The sequence below is a fragment of the Magallana gigas genome, chromosome 8 (assembly GCF_963853765.1).
Source record: "Magallana gigas chromosome 8, xbMagGiga1.1, whole genome shotgun sequence".
Lineage (NCBI taxonomy): Eukaryota > Metazoa > Mollusca > Bivalvia > Ostreida > Ostreidae > Magallana > Magallana gigas.
In genome coordinates, this window is record NC_088860.1 from 33486946 (window position 1) to 33502988 (window position 16043).

The window sequence follows — 16043 nt, forward strand, 5'->3', positions numbered from 1 at the left end:
CCGAGAGTGAAATTTCACGATTCTGGATCTCAATTCATTGTATAAAACGGTGAACAAGTAGGTTACGCATATAGAATGGTTTTTGACGATTGTGTGATAAGAATCAATTATGCTTTTAAATGAGCAGGATTTTAAATTTATTGTAACTTAAAAATGGGGGGAACTATTTGATCAACGCCGATAGGGAACTACGGTCTTGAATCTCCAGTGAAGAAATATTTCTTCTCATGCCCATGATCAATTATGAGTTGCACAATGACCCGACGTCAGAATTTAGCCTCAGACAGTGTCTCTAAAAAGATCGCGGGATTTGGTTCCACCGAACCAGAAAGCTCTCTTTTCAGTCTCCAGTCAAAGTATTCCACAATAGCTATTTATTGTGCAAACAGCGTTTACCGTTTGTTCAGTCCAAAGAATTTTCTTTATCTCTCTCTCTCTCTCTCAACCCTTCTGTGCACAATATGACGTGTTAACCGAGTTTTCACGTAGTTGCAGATGAACAATAAAGATGTTAATTCATTAACTGAGTTTTTCATTCAAGTAAACGATGTAGATCCAAAAAAGAAGAGGAATTAAACCAAATTGATTTTTTTTTTGCCTCAGTAGTTTGTGCAAAAGAAAAAAAAAAACTCAGCCTGGATAAAATGTTAATGGCGAAACGCAAAACAGGAAAGAAGGTGGAGTGTTTTACAATTGAATTATGTATACTCTCTCTCGCGCGATTAAGTTTTAAAAAAAAAAGGGATACATGTAATGTATATAAACTGAACAGACAAAAAAGAGAACAATCTCTGATTACACGTGGTATATCGTTTTCTTACATAATAAGCACCTGCAGCCACGCAGGGACGCTAAAGGTCATGCGCTCAAACGAAATCCTTATCAACTTTAGGTGAATTCTAACTAGGACGCCAACTAAATTAAAAAGATACCTTATCCAAAAGGATGAAATTATTACGCAAGCATGCCAGGTGGAATGTTCAAACGTTGACCCCAAAAGTATATAAATACACTGGTACATGTATATTATCTTGGGATGTTCCAACATGTTCTCGGTTTTCAGAATGACCGTTTTTTGAACTGTTACCTACAAGATTGCAAGTACAATCGCTCTTCATGAGAGAAGTACTTCAACCATTCTTGAGTTTATGGGAATTTTAAAACTTTTTTTATTACAAGGGCTAGGGTTGATTGAAAGCAAGCTACAACATATTTAATGGCCCAATGCATGTATTATGTATTTAATAAATTCCAGCAGATTCCAGAAATGGCACAGCTGCTGAAAATAGAATTTTTCCGACATAACATGGCGATAGCATGTTCCACTACCCTCATGAAATTTCATTTCCATGAAACTTTATACAGTGCAGTTGTCTATCACAGACAAAACATTATTTCAAAATACCTTGACATATTTTCTAAATTGCTGGCAAAACGCAAGATAACAAGATGCCTTATGGGTCACATGGCTCATCTCACAATTTTTGGTTTCATTTTTTCTTTCACAAATCTCTTAATTCAGGAAGGGAGGGGTGCACAGTTAGAAACAAATTCCAGGCCTAGATTACATAACTTCATACCAGTAAACCAGGATGCTTGTTAGCATATCATGAGATAAAGATTTTAAATTTGCTGTTCATCAAAGGATGTCACTTGCCAAGTTAAGTTAAATTTGGCATACCTATTCAAAAGAACAAGTAGAAAGTGTTGACACTTCATAGATGGACATACCAGACAAGGTAAAACCATTTTAACAAGAACTTGGACTTAGTTGTGTCAAACAGCACTGTGACGTAAGTCTGTACTGTCTTGCTGGCCATTCAGCCATTGCTCTTTGAAATCAACAAGATTTGTCTGGCTTTTGAGCAACGACTACGAAATCGCTGTATATTTCGCTTGAAACTGCGTCATCTTTAACTTGTTTTGACGCAAGAAATAGATAGCTATGTCAAACCGAAAGTCCAAGGTCTTGTTAAAATGGTTCTAATCCAAGACACTTGGTGATTATAGAAATGCTTATCCCAGCCAATTCGGCTCTGGTGAACTTAAAATAAAAGCTAAAAATACAAAAAAAACCTCCAAAATAATTCAAGGAGAGGGCATTTGCTTTCTAAAATGGGTTCAGGTTAGTTACACTAGCTTTCCATTTACCTCTAATTTGTTAACCTTTCCTCCAAAACTTAACTGAACTCAACACGTACATGTTAAATGTGTTTCTTCTTCTTTATTATAGGCTAACACTATCTTCCCTTTCTATTCTAGGGAAAATGGATTGTCATCGTGTGACAAACATCGATTCGTAATAGGGGCTTGGATTTACTTATCAAAGATAAGAGATTGCCAAAATTTCATCCGGTTCGGTCGTTTCAGTTCCATCTAAGCATAGTATCTAATCATTAACTCCTTTGCTATTCAAAAAGAATTTAGGGGGAAAGACATTGAAATACACATAAATAAAAGCCAAACGTGTTGTAATGTTGTCACCCATACTTTTTTTTATTCAACAATAGACAAATTGCTGTTTTGAGCAACACAATGATATCATCTCATGAATAGCTTCATTGCCAACACATAAACTAGGCCATAAATGACAACAGGAAATCTTTTAAACAATTAACAAAAATGTGTTGTACTTTCTCCATTTCATTTTTCCTGAATGACATATCAAAGAAAAAAGCAGAAAATGTCAAGTTTTGAGCTATTTTCAGTACAAGTATAGGTCATGGATAATATTATGTATTCAATTAATTTTTTTTTGGCAATTATGTTCCATTAACTAAGTATATAATTCTACTTAAAGAGAATCCATATTGACAATAACAGGTAAATGCAAAAACATCTACACGTAGACACGTATAAAATTTGGTCACTACAGAAACATTCATTAAATATTAGCACTTTCATATTGTAGAAATTGTTTCAACATAACTGCAGTACTTGTCTGATATCATTTGGTCAAAGCTTGAACAACAGAATTACATAACGGACTGTAATAATATGCATTATCATAACACTCATAGCATCACACTTCATTTATCTCTCGCGCCCACGCCTAGTGCACACAAATTCTTGGATCCACCGGATACATTTTGACATGAGATCACAGTGGAAGGATCAAAAGAAAAAATTGTTAAAAAATGCCCAGAACACAACGTCACAACAATAAACATGGACGATATGTGCATGCATCAGGTGCATGATGGGAATGCGGAGCATCATGTGATCCAGTTCACAGAGATTTGGATAATTAATTTGCCAACAAATATTTCAAAACTAAGATTAGGTGGATATGAAAATTAATCTCCAAATTTACTTTTAATCAGTAGTTTAATAACAAGAGCTTATCATCAAATCTAAAGAGTTTGAACTATTATTTTTCTCCAACAAAAAGTATAAAAAACTAAATAGATTGAAAAATATGGAGATTTGTAAAGTTTGAAGAGTTAATAAAAAGTGAATACCACCCTGATCTGCATGCTCATTAAGTAGCTATAAAAATGGACATCGACTTTTAGACTCTCTTTACATAAACAAAACATATACATGTATATGGTTAAAATCTTCTAAAATCTGAACAATATTCAAAACAACGTTATATAAGACCACCCGATGTAAGCAATAGGGGCATTATGACAAACATGATAACTCGGGGGGGGGGGGGGGGGTAGGAGGGTAGGGAAGGGGATTTTCTGTTTATTTAACCAGTCATAAACAGAACAAGTTGACAGAAACAGGTTTAAAGCACAAATACAATGCCATCACTCATTCACTGACTCTCACTCGAAACATGTTTAAACAGTCAAGTAAAACACACACTAAATGCATTCGGGTACCAATATCAAGCATGCCATATAACTTTTACCACTGGTACTTAACATCATAAGGCGCTAGGAATTGGGCCCCCACAACCTTGATTTTTGCACCTTTGGCCAGGCTGGGTATTAAAAAAAGGTGGATCGATATTCACTTACATTCAAGCAGGGACGAGAAATCAATAGACGTCTTCTAGGTTATAATAAAACACAGCAGAGACTTGTATTTAAGCTGTCCTGTTATTATGAATGATATCATGCGTCATCTTGAAAAATTCCTCTTCTTCCAAGGTTGTGGGTCCCTGTCATTTTAGAAGGATTTCTCCATCACAGTGCAACTGATGGTGCATTAACTTGTGACCATACTCACATCGTGAAATGGTACATCATAACAGTTGCTCATCGATTAATTAATAATGCACTCACGTGTATGTACAATGTAGATATGCAGTACAAATTCCTAAGAATTCAAGATATGTTAATATTCTGTCTCAAAATGAAAAGAAAAGAAGATGAACAGAATTTGACTCTTGGACACACTTACAAAGCAATAAACAGAATATTTCCCCTCTAAATCTTAATAAAAAGCATCTTACAAATGTATTACTTGTTTCTCAAAAAAAAAAAAAAATAACAAAAAGCTTGCACACATGAGAAAATACAAAAGCGATACGCTGCAGTGACTGGGAATTGTTGCAGTGGTTGATGGGTAATAGTGAGTATGGTCTAGAGGTAGGAGCTGCCGAGCCAGAAGATTTTTTCCCTGAACGATTTGTCCTCCCTGAGGCCCAACAGTCAGAGACATTCCACCGCGTGCCAATGTCTATCTACACACACGAATTAGGCAGTTACTACTCCAGCACATAAAAGCTTTGACATGCTTCAATACTGACTACCATCTACTATTTGCAACTTGCAAAGGCCGACATACATATATAAAAATCTAGGGAGTTTTCTCCTCCAATTCCTTGAAGGAGAGGTTTTTCAAACTAAAACCCATTTCATCACAGAAATACTTGATTTCATCACAAAATACATTACTCTAAATTCCAGTAAACATTTATACAAATATCACGCATGCTCACAAAACTTTGTTTAACTTTCCCCTCATTCATTCCACAACAATAACATTAAGTCCGGATAACCTTAACAAGACTAATCCTGTAGGACTGACCCTGCCATCTCTACACTGATCCTGCCATTCCTACACTAATCCCAATCCCAAGACAATAATAGCTTAGCTGCCGGAGCCTGGTGCTTCAGAACATGAAGACAACATACAGAGCATGATGATGCCATATTGTACAGGGTCGTTGATGCCAAAAAAAAACAAACCAAGTTACTTTTCTGCTAAATCCCATTTCTTCCATTGCGTGTCATTTGATGTCACTTTTGTAAACTGAAAATTTCCACGAGCAAGGGCTCGAGTCGTGTAATATCGAGATGGGAGGCAAGCTGAGCACTTGATTCACCTAGGCTCCTAACATCCAGCAGCTTCATGAGAAGTTTAGGATACAGTTGTCTTGCTTCATTCACAGGGTAAATGGATTCCAGGTAGGCCTGGAGCCAGGTGGAGAACTTCTCCTGCCCCTTGGCCACTAACTCCTTGTTTTTGAGACTTGGTCTGTCCGATGAAAATAACTCGATCACGAACAACAGGGTCAATATGGTTTTGTTGGCTTTCGTGAGCTGATTTAGACTCATCACGAATTTCACATGGTCTGAATACATACTGGTGTCCATAGATTTTATCATTTCGGGGCTTAGTTTTGTTTCACAGATACTGTTTGTTTGCGTTGATCCGCCTCGGACTTTCCAGGCCATGGCCTGAGCGTCAAAACCCATCACTGAACGCAGAACCATGATTTCCATAATGCCACCCTGCAAAGCAAAAAAAAATCACATTCATACAAATGTGTTGGTCTTCAAGAAACATTTGTTAATTCAACAGATTAATAACATGTCATTTCACAATCCCTTATATTTAAAAAAAAAAAAAGTTACAAGTGACATTGCATTGCAGGATATTTTTGCATATTAGGGTAATAAATTGCTGTTTCATGTTGATGAAGTGTGCTTTCCTTCGTTCTGTTTCCTTGATAACTTCATATAATTGCAGTACATTAAATTGGTTTTAGGATTCTGCAAAACAATCAGCGCTAGCCTTTGGTGATTACATTGTTCTAGATAAGGATGGGAACAAGAAACAAGTATTTGGCATAACAATAATTTTTTGATGATAGCCGATCGATGGCCCCGTAGACGCGATACTGTAGAAGATAATTAAGTAGGCTATCCACTACATGACTTGCAGGATGATTATGTAAAACCATTCACTTGGGGTGCTTTAAATATAAAACACAGCTATTCATTGACTGTTTTATCTAATATCAATAACATGAAACCAAATAATTAATACACATTAAATTTTTAATGCCCCAAATTATGATAAAGACCAGAAAAATATTACAGTTGTTATAAAGATGATACTGTCCTTAATTCCAAATCATCAAAAGTTTGGGAATTTTTTTTTTTCACCTAATAATACACCTTGGAGGCAAAGTATATATTTCATGAAAAAGGATTGCACTCAAGCAAATAAATTTGATTGGCTAAATAAAGGCCATGAGTTGCCAAACTAAAAGAATGCACACAATACATCAAAGATAAGCAGGAGAAAAAGAGCGCCCCCAGCTTAACCCCAGCAAAGTTCTCCATGTGTTGCGGTATAGTACCTTCTAGTGCATTGCTTGTAATTTCGTAAATGCTTGGGTGATTGTGACATACATTGCCAGTTATTAATTAAATAGGCAAAACCAACTAGACAGACTTTGCTCAAGCATTGAGTTCTTCTGAGTCCCGCCGGTACCAGACAGACTCATTAGCCATATTAAGTGCAAAATATGCTTTCCCACGAGAAAAAAAAAATGCCTATTTCGGGGTGGGACAGAGGGAGAAAAAAAATTAGGCTACATCTAAAGGGAAATATTTTTCTTTTACATCAATTCTGCAAACAGAAGACTTATTTTTGTAATATTTACTGGTGCATATATAATTAAGCTGAAATTGACTTAGTAGGTCATGATACCATTATATAATATCAGTCATAATGAGGAATCGGGACAAGGTCACCAAATAGAACTCAACTGATGTCATTGACTGATATACTTACTGCAATGCATGGTAATTAAATGGACTTATATAGGAAGAGGGCACTTGACTTTCACATTCCAAGTACCGGTATATAAGGGTTATAGCAAGTTATGTAGGAGAGAGAAATTAAGCCTTCAAGATCAAAATATACAATGTATACTTCCTAAATCTTACGTTCTTATCTTCAGCATGCAGAAGTGAATTCAGTTCTTTCCATTTTGTTCCCATACAAATTAGTTCTTGATAGATAGAGGACGAAAATAATCATCATCATCTTAGACAAGGCTCATTAAAGATTCACATTCAAGCTAGATTTCTCTTTCCCACCACACACGTTTTTTCATCAATAATTCACACTGCTGCCACCAATCTGTTCTTTCATCTAAGTTCCCCAAGCACAGCTATTATTTATTATTGCAGATTAGCTTCAATTTAAACAGAATTTTAAAATATCTCATAGCTTACTGGTTGTTTTTTTTTTTTCATTACTTTTTTTTTCTTGCCGAAAATAGAGTTTTTAAATGGTGAACAATCGACTGTAATTTACAACCAATTATACCAAAAAGGTTTTTAAGAACGCATAAAAAAGTAACCGAAGTTCGTGTGGTTCAAGATTTGACGAGATTTTGTAGATGACCTAAATAACATCCCTGTGATCCATGGAGTTTGGTAGGGTTGTCTAGACAGGTAAAATCTTCTGCCATTTGTTTGTGAAATTCATTTTCCATAAATCGAATAAATTATTCAACTAATGCATTTTTTTTTAAAAAACTGCATGTCAAATGAAGGGTTTGAAAGACAATGAAAGCTCTAAATTTACTGCGCATTACAATTATTCATATCATTTGATGTACATCCCAGTCATATATATATATTTTCCTCACATTTATGCTATTCTCATGCTAATTAATGACCTCTAAAGAAGCTTTAATTTTTAAATTTTCAAATCAGTTTACTGCATTGACAAAAAATATTCCTTCTCAAGATTTTTTTTTAGGAGTACAGAGATAGCAGGAAGGGAGGAAGTTACATAATGTTTCTGGCAGCTTATTTAGCAGAGATGTTCTAAGACCCAGTCGAGAAAAGATAAAATATCTGAAATTCAAGTTCCTCGCTTATCTTGTAAGAGGGAAAGTGTATTCTTTAAATTAAGTCGGATATCAATCAAATCTTAGCAGAGACAAAGTAAAAGTGCAGGAACAAAACTTACAAATATAAACACTACTTAAACACTGCTTGATTGACTCTTTTCCCCTGACTTCTTGAAACTGTCATTTCGACAAGATCAAAGAAACTAACGAAAAAAAGTTTTCAAGGTCTATTGAAAGATATGTGCTATTCTTAAAATTAAAGCATTCATTAGGAAATTGAACTGTTTTCATGAACATTTCTTTAATTGTTGACTTGAATTTACCTAACAATGTAAATTTTTGTTCAATTGTGAACCACAGCTTGGTTTAATTGTCAAACTGAATAAAGAATATAGGTTAATTAATTGCTATTTATACATATAGGTATGTACTTTTGAGTGAAACAAAATAGAACTGAAACAAGGTTAAAAGAAGGTAAAACATACTTTTAGCAAATGAATTTGGTCCTCTTGTTGGAGCTGTTTGAATTCTGGTACATGTTTGGCAAACTTGATCAGCCTCCGAATAAATATGTCCGTTAAATTGAACAGGTCGTTGGCTGAGCGGGGACTTTCGGTCAGCTTCTTATACTGCGTCTCGTTGTACGGCTGGTCGAACACCGCCGCGTACTGCTCCTCTAGATTCTGAATCTCCATCCGGTACTCCTCGGGCAGTGTCCTCGGATAATCGTCATCATCCATCTCCGACTTGAAGGGGGAGTTATCGGTGGGGGGTGACTGGTTGTAGGAGGAAGATTCGTCGGAGTGGTAGTTACTGGTGGACACTTCTGGACAAGCGGTCATGCCCTCTGGTTCCTCGATTCTCCGGAGCTTGGCTCGGTCCTGTTTGGTAAGCTTCTGTCGCCTTTTCGCCAGCTGCTCATCACCTTTGGAGATTGATAAAATATTGTCATTAAACAGTGAAGGCCAGAGCTTGTCCGTGTAAATTAAATCCAAGACTCATATACAATTATTCACAATAACATCACAAAAAAACTTGGCTTCTATAGGGAATCATAGAATCTATAGACACTTTCTAACTTAAAAATATTTGATAAATTTCTTAATAAAAATGTTTTATTTTCAAGAATCTTTTGAGTTGGTTTGTTGTGTATTGGTATCACTGGCAAAGAAAAGGGCTACATAATACAATGTCAAAAATTAACAATGAAGACTGCATGGTTCCTAAATTGTCTGTGCAAAACCCTGTATCACACCTAGATTCGAATTGTTTGTACTGAGCTTTTGTGCCCAACAATACAAAGAACATCATCTAAAAATAATATACCTGTAATTATATACCTACTTGTTCTGAAAATGACAAAAATGCAACAAGTAAATCTTAAACCATGTTTGGGACGGATTTTTTACAAACCACAAAAGAGTTTAACAAAACTGGAGGATTTACATACATTTGCGGATTTGGAAAACTGCCAATTTAGAAAAAAAAAGGCAAACTCATTTTTCATAACTAATCAGTCTAAACCCAGATATAGGAAACCAAATAACAGCCCAATTGCATGCACCTCCAGCATTCATGCCTATGATGAAATACGGCATTACAAACGCGGCCGTTTATTAACCACAGATCTGGTGATGTTCCTGTAACATGATACTACCGTTTTCTTCCCCACCCAAGTCTTCCGCGCAGTGGAATTATTCTATGATAGTTAAGATCTGTCAACAGAAATCCGAGATCTGTGTTTTTGTTGGGTTTTTTTTTAAATTAAAAAAAAATATTGCTTTTTATTTTAATCCCCCAAAATTTGATGAGCTTATATAGCTGCATGCCGCCATATTGTTTACCTTGAAAGTTGTGAGAAATTTTTTTTTCTACCCAAGCATATTTAATACGATTCCAGCTGACATGATAGATTATAAAACAACACAGCTACAACGTCATCTACTATTTGAAGGATTGTCTAGTTATTAAGAACATGGCTAATAAGTCAGTAAATAAAGGTACCCGGTATAACAGATATAGACTGATTTAGTTGTTACTAGCTCTAACTATATACACAAAATTATTGCCTTTCCTTTATTGATCAAGTTGGATGACCCCTGTTTTTTCAGATCATCCCTTCATGTATGTGACCAGTACTGAGATCAATTTCTGAAAGTCTTGCCTGCATGGGCTTTCGAAAGCAACCAATTATAATGTGTTCATCAAAGCAATTTGTCGTTGATGTCCTATATAATCACCCCAGAAAAGGAAACATCTAGATGAGCATTTGTAACCCTGTGTTCCTGATTGACCAATACGTACGTGTATAATGATCCATATGATTCATACATAGAAACAAATTAAATTGTTTTGAGTTTCCCTAATCATTTATGTCCATACAATTTGAAAATTCTGGTAACATTTAAACTATAAAAACATTATTTTTTCATTATTTACATGAAACATGCCCTTGACGATCTTGCGATTGCATTTAATGCAATTAGGATTTACTCTTGAATCTTTTCTCCAATAAATCCTTTGGTCTGGAAGAGGTTGCAATTAGCAATCATCTTAATTTAAAAGACAATTATGCTTTTAAAATATAAGAGAAAGATGTCCAAAATACCTTCATCCTTAAAATTATTGATAATTTTCCCTGTTTTAATGAATCAAGTAGGATATATAATTAACACAATAAGGTTGAACTATCAAACACAGATTGTGAAATCTTGAATTACACATGTACATGTAACTTCATCCCAGCTCGCTTTGCCAAACAACGTCTTGTAATATTTAGTATTGATGTATATGTTTCTTGTGTTCTGTGATTTTGAATCTACATGACTGTATATTTGTGTCAAAAATACTCCACAGGTATTTGTATGTGATTGTATCATACGCATTATCTACAGCGATTATCATCAAATATGGACGTGGCACTCACTTAATATCCATTCCTTCTTCATGCCGATGTCAAAGCACTTCTTTAAGCGACAACCGGAGCAGAATTTGCGTGTGTGGGTGTCCAGCTTACAGTTTCCATCAAAACTGCATGCAAAAACCTGAAAATCAATTAAAAAGACAATGAGGTCTTAATGTCTTGAGCCTTTCCTTTGATACCAAATTTGGCACATTTTCATCATGAACTGATCTGCTTTGTTATGCAACTGTCTGCATAACAACTTGAATATTACATGATTCTATCACCTTTTTTCTGATGTACATCTTGATTAAAAATCACGATCATGATTTTTCATTTCGCACCTATTGCATCAACATTATCTACTTCAAAGGAATTTTTGCATTGAGAATGAAGGGACTGCATGCATTTTTACTGTGTTATGGAGTGCACACATGAAATCTTGGCTGGTTTTTTTTTTGTGTGTGTGTTTTTTTTTAATTTTTACCCTACTTCTAACTGTAAGCCAACATAAAACTTGTGATGTTTATATATTCATCAACAGCACGTTTGCATCAAAAGGAAATATAAATCAAGGAGGCAAATTCTGAAATATTGAATCACCTCCATTTTTCACAATCTTGTGTTTTGACAGTTATTTGCATGTTTTCCCCAGAATTATGGCCTCTGTGTATGTCCATGAAGGCTGGTACACACAGACAAGGAAGAGATTAAAGAACTCTCATCTTGTGGTTTACATTTCTTTATCACAATAGCAACATGGCCAATCATCTAGATCAACAGCTCTTGAACATATTTTCATAAAGAAAACAGTTTTATGATTGCATTGGGAACAACATACCCCCCCCCCCCCCCATAGACTGAATTTCATTGAGCCTTATGCAAATTTAGAATGACAATGGCAATTTGAAGAAGTCATTTCTCTATTGAATCACTATGAAAAGCTAATGCTAAAATGCCTGTTGAATTCAATTTCTCTTGGAATTGTTTGAGCAGGAAGGAACTTTGACCCTTCGTAGGTAAAAAAGTTGATAAGGCATGTCCTGTGTAATCAATATCCAGGTTACAAAATCTTTGATGTATGAAATACATGTATGTACAGTATTTTAATTACATCGATGTGGCAGTTTATTCAATTTCAGCTTCTTTTTTTTTTGGTGGAATGCAGTTTCCAAGAAATCAGATACATCAAATAATTTTATTTGCATATATGTTTATAATATCAACAGAAATTGGAATCCATGCTAACTTGTAAAAAAAAAACCAATTTGCTTATCATAATATGTTTTACTGTAAGTACTGTTTTTAAGTAAATTATACAGAAAAAGTGTCCATTGATTGTATTAAAAAAAAAAAAAATGCTCATCCCGGTATTGTGCCTCTGTGTAACTAAATTGTTTCCACTTCGATCCATCTATCTTACAACTAGCACATTGTAGCGCATTCTGACGTCACTCTGACACTGTTAAGTGTGAGGGACACAGCTATACACCTATAGTGTCACAGCATTCTATGGACACAACACGTGGAGGAGATAGTAGCTGTTTAACATCATTAACAATGACCTCTTTATCACTATGAACAGACCATTGCATTTAATGCATAACAACTTCATAACCATTATGCTAGCAGCCTCTCTCTCTCTCTCTCTCTCTCTCTCTCTCTCTCTCTCTCTCTCTCTCTCTCTCTCTCTCTCTCTCTCTCTCTCTTGAAACACGTAATAATATTACTGGGAAATAAGAAGCTTGTGTATATATTCATTCACTTAAGTTGTGTGACAATAATTTGATCAAGAATCTAAAAACTACCATTAATAATGTTAATTACAGCAAATTGATGCAATCTCCCATTAGAAAAAATCCCAATTAACTAACTTAATGTACAAAATGTGCACATAGATAAAAAAAAAAAAAAAGAATATTATGCAGCTATTAATGACAGCTTTGGCCACATGCACCGATATACTCTTTGACCCATAAAACCATTAATATTACCATTCAGATTCCGATATGTGTCAACCACAAGTTTTTATAACTGAAACTTAATTACGGTCACCATGGAAACAAAAGTTGGTCCATGTTTTAGCCCAGAATTAGCATAAATTCTCAATCTACGCATTAAAACTACCAGTCATAAATTGAAATATCAAAATGGAGCCTTCTTTTCTAGACACCTGAACAAATTTGCGAGACATTTTACTCATAGAATTTATAGAGCAAGAACAGCTGAAATATGTCCCTTTCTTTTTTTCTTTACATAAGAAAAAAAAAATCTTAATTACAGAGAATATTTTTTCTTGAATGAAACTCATAATACACGAATTAAAAAGCAAACCTATTTTTCAATTTTTCAAATCTAATCCCATTATAATTAAGGGAGCTGAGGCCTAATTGCATATTTTTGGTTTCTATATACATAATTACCTTTGTTTTCAAGGCATTTCTTCTGAAGAATGCCTTACAAGATTCACAGGTGATGGCATCAAAGTTATAACCCAGGGCCTTATCCCCACAAACTCCACAAACAAGCTGGGTGCCGTCTTTTGGTTTGGGCCGCCTTTTCTGTTCTCTTTTAGATGCAGCATCTCTTCCATAATACTGCAAATAAAGACAATTTTATGATTAATTTTAACATAGGTGACACCTACTAGTTAACCTGTAGTGAGTGCATAAAATTTACCATACACCCCCCCCCCCCCCCTTTCCTCCTCAACACACAAATAAAACAATTTCGTGATCAAGGAATTTTAAAAGAATGCATATATAAATAGGTCAAAGATGCACATTTTAGAGCAAGTCCTTATAATGAATATAATTTAAATAACATGTTCTAAAATGAAAAAAAAAAATTGTGTTTATTTTCTTTTTACATTATCTATTCTTTTGGAATTATCACAGAGTACATAAAATCATAACTGATTTAAACTGGATTAATTGATTTTAATCTTTTGACATAAATAGAAAAATATTGCATAATCTCAGATTTAATGAATTGGCAATATCATTGTATACCGGTCTACAGTTAGTATGTATGTCTGCACCTCAGTTACCCAAGTCTAATCCTCTAATCTGGTTTAAAGCTTTAAAGCTGATCATTTCGCTTCTTTAAAATCATATATATTAATATGTTAATCAACAAAGAATGGTGCTTTCAAGCAAATAATTTAAATGAAAAATAATTTCAACTGAAAGTAAAGTATAGGTATTAATTAAAAAGAAAAAAAACCCTTGAAGATTATGAACAACACAATTAATGAGTTCAGTTTGATTCCTCAGTAACTTGGAGGTCCTTAGAGCCGTCATCTGACTAATAAAATCAAATCAGCTAGCTTAATACCAATAATTTGATCAATGGGGGACTGTAAAAATGTTAACGTATAAATAATCAATCTTTGAAGAAAAATAAGCTGCTTTTTTTTAGATTTAGGGTACATGTGATTTAACTGACCAGCTAGGGTGCATGAATATTGTTAAGTGATTTAAGGGCAATTAACGCAACATTTACAGAAATGCTAATAAAGTCTACTCCACACAACAGGATCCCATCAAGACAAATAAACCCAAATACTAATTTAGTCTATTACCTTGGTTTAATGTCATTGAAAATGTTCAAAAAATTGCATGCAAGTTCGTTTTATTTTACGATAAAGATTAATTGACAAATGATAAATATTATTTTTTGTATTCATTATCGCAAATCTTACATGAAAGTATTCGCTACGACCGATGTAGCATTGCGTTGAGTGATGACACTTTCTAATCGGTGTGTATTTCAATTGTGATTTGAAATAAAGATTCTGATTGGTGCATTTATATAGACCCGCCCATTTAACAAACGCATGTTGAGAACATGATGCTAACACGTGGAAAGATATGTCGGAGAAAGAAAACATCTCATAAAGTTGTACTAGCAAGTTAAAATTTACGTACAGAGTTATTTGATAACAAACGGGGAGATGTTCACGTACATGTGTAAAATATTAATGAAGAGAAAAAGAAAAAGTTCCCTAAAAGCAGGGATCGGCGCATATAGATTATCAGTCACAGAATAAGATTGTACTTCGCTTACGAATAATGTCATTCAGTTCATTGTGAAAAAAATCGCCAGAAACTGTTTAGTGAACAAATAAATTTTACGTTAGCGTTCATAATGAACCATATACTGTTTATATGGAAAATCGCATGAGTTGAACTGTTTTTCCTCATAAAAAACTTGTTGCAAAATGTAGATCCACGGGAAAATTCGGGTTGACACGCCGTGAAATCCATAAGACGTTTTACAGCATATGTCTTCACTGTTTTATTTACAATAAATATGTACTGAAATCTTTGAAACATCGTCAACAGATCCGCAAAATGAAGACGTGTGGTTTGTTTATATACATTGAAAACTGTAAAATGGCGACTCGATCTGCACGTGAATTATACAATCCGAGGTCGATTAGCGTGTCAGTGTCAACATCAGAAGTAAATATTGTGTGATGAATATCGAAGAACATATAATAAAATGAATGTTTATACAGACTAAGTGAGTTACAAAATAATGTTGATCACAGATCAGTCCAAAATTGAACACGTTTACATGCCGTAAAATTCAATTTTTTGGTATGTTTGAAAACACATGCACACTTGTAGTTCTAAGTGTGTCATATTAATCAGTCAAAGTTCAACAAAATGCAATAGAGGCTATGTAATATTTATTGTCAGTATCTGTTGTGAATTCTTTTGAATAAGCTACAACAAAATAAATATAGCCTCATCTTAAATTGATGCGTTTAACAGCTAAAAGGATTTGAATTTTTCGATGAAGTATGTATTATATTTAAAAATGAACAGATAAATTGGGGATTGAACCTGTTTTAACAGCGTGTTTTTGACAATTGTTTACACCAAAAAAGAAGATGCGATTATTGTGAGAACTCTAAGTCAATTATTGCAGAAACGACACAAATACCACGTCAGCAGGTATGGGTGGGCGGGTACTAAAACGGCCAATGAAAATGCTTGTTTATATAACTGCAACTCGCAATCCCGATAGTGTCGTCACTCAACGCATCAGTTTATCACTCGAAGCGAATACACCCGT

The 16043-nt window shown here is 34.5% G+C and overlaps 1 protein-coding gene across 12 annotated transcripts in view; it reads right to left on the reverse strand.

The window, feature by feature from the left end:
• Window positions 1-2469: 2469 nt before the first annotated feature.
• Window positions 2470-16043, reverse strand: part of LOC105336419 (vitamin D3 receptor) — a 101704-nt gene continuing 88130 nt past the window's right edge. For all 12 annotated transcript variants that reach the window (XM_034474406.2, XM_034474410.2, XM_066070121.1 and 9 more), the window contains 4 exons: window positions 13382-13555; window positions 10983-11100; window positions 8542-8981; window positions 2470-5693 (listed from right to left, as the gene is read on the reverse strand). In XM_034474406.2, the coding sequence (XP_034330297.2) occupies window positions 5199-5693; window positions 8542-8981; window positions 10983-11100; window positions 13382-13555 (1227 nt within the window). In that variant the 3' untranslated portion in view covers window positions 2470-5198. The remainder of the gene's footprint in view (window positions 5694-8541; window positions 8982-10982; window positions 11101-13381; window positions 13556-16043) is intronic.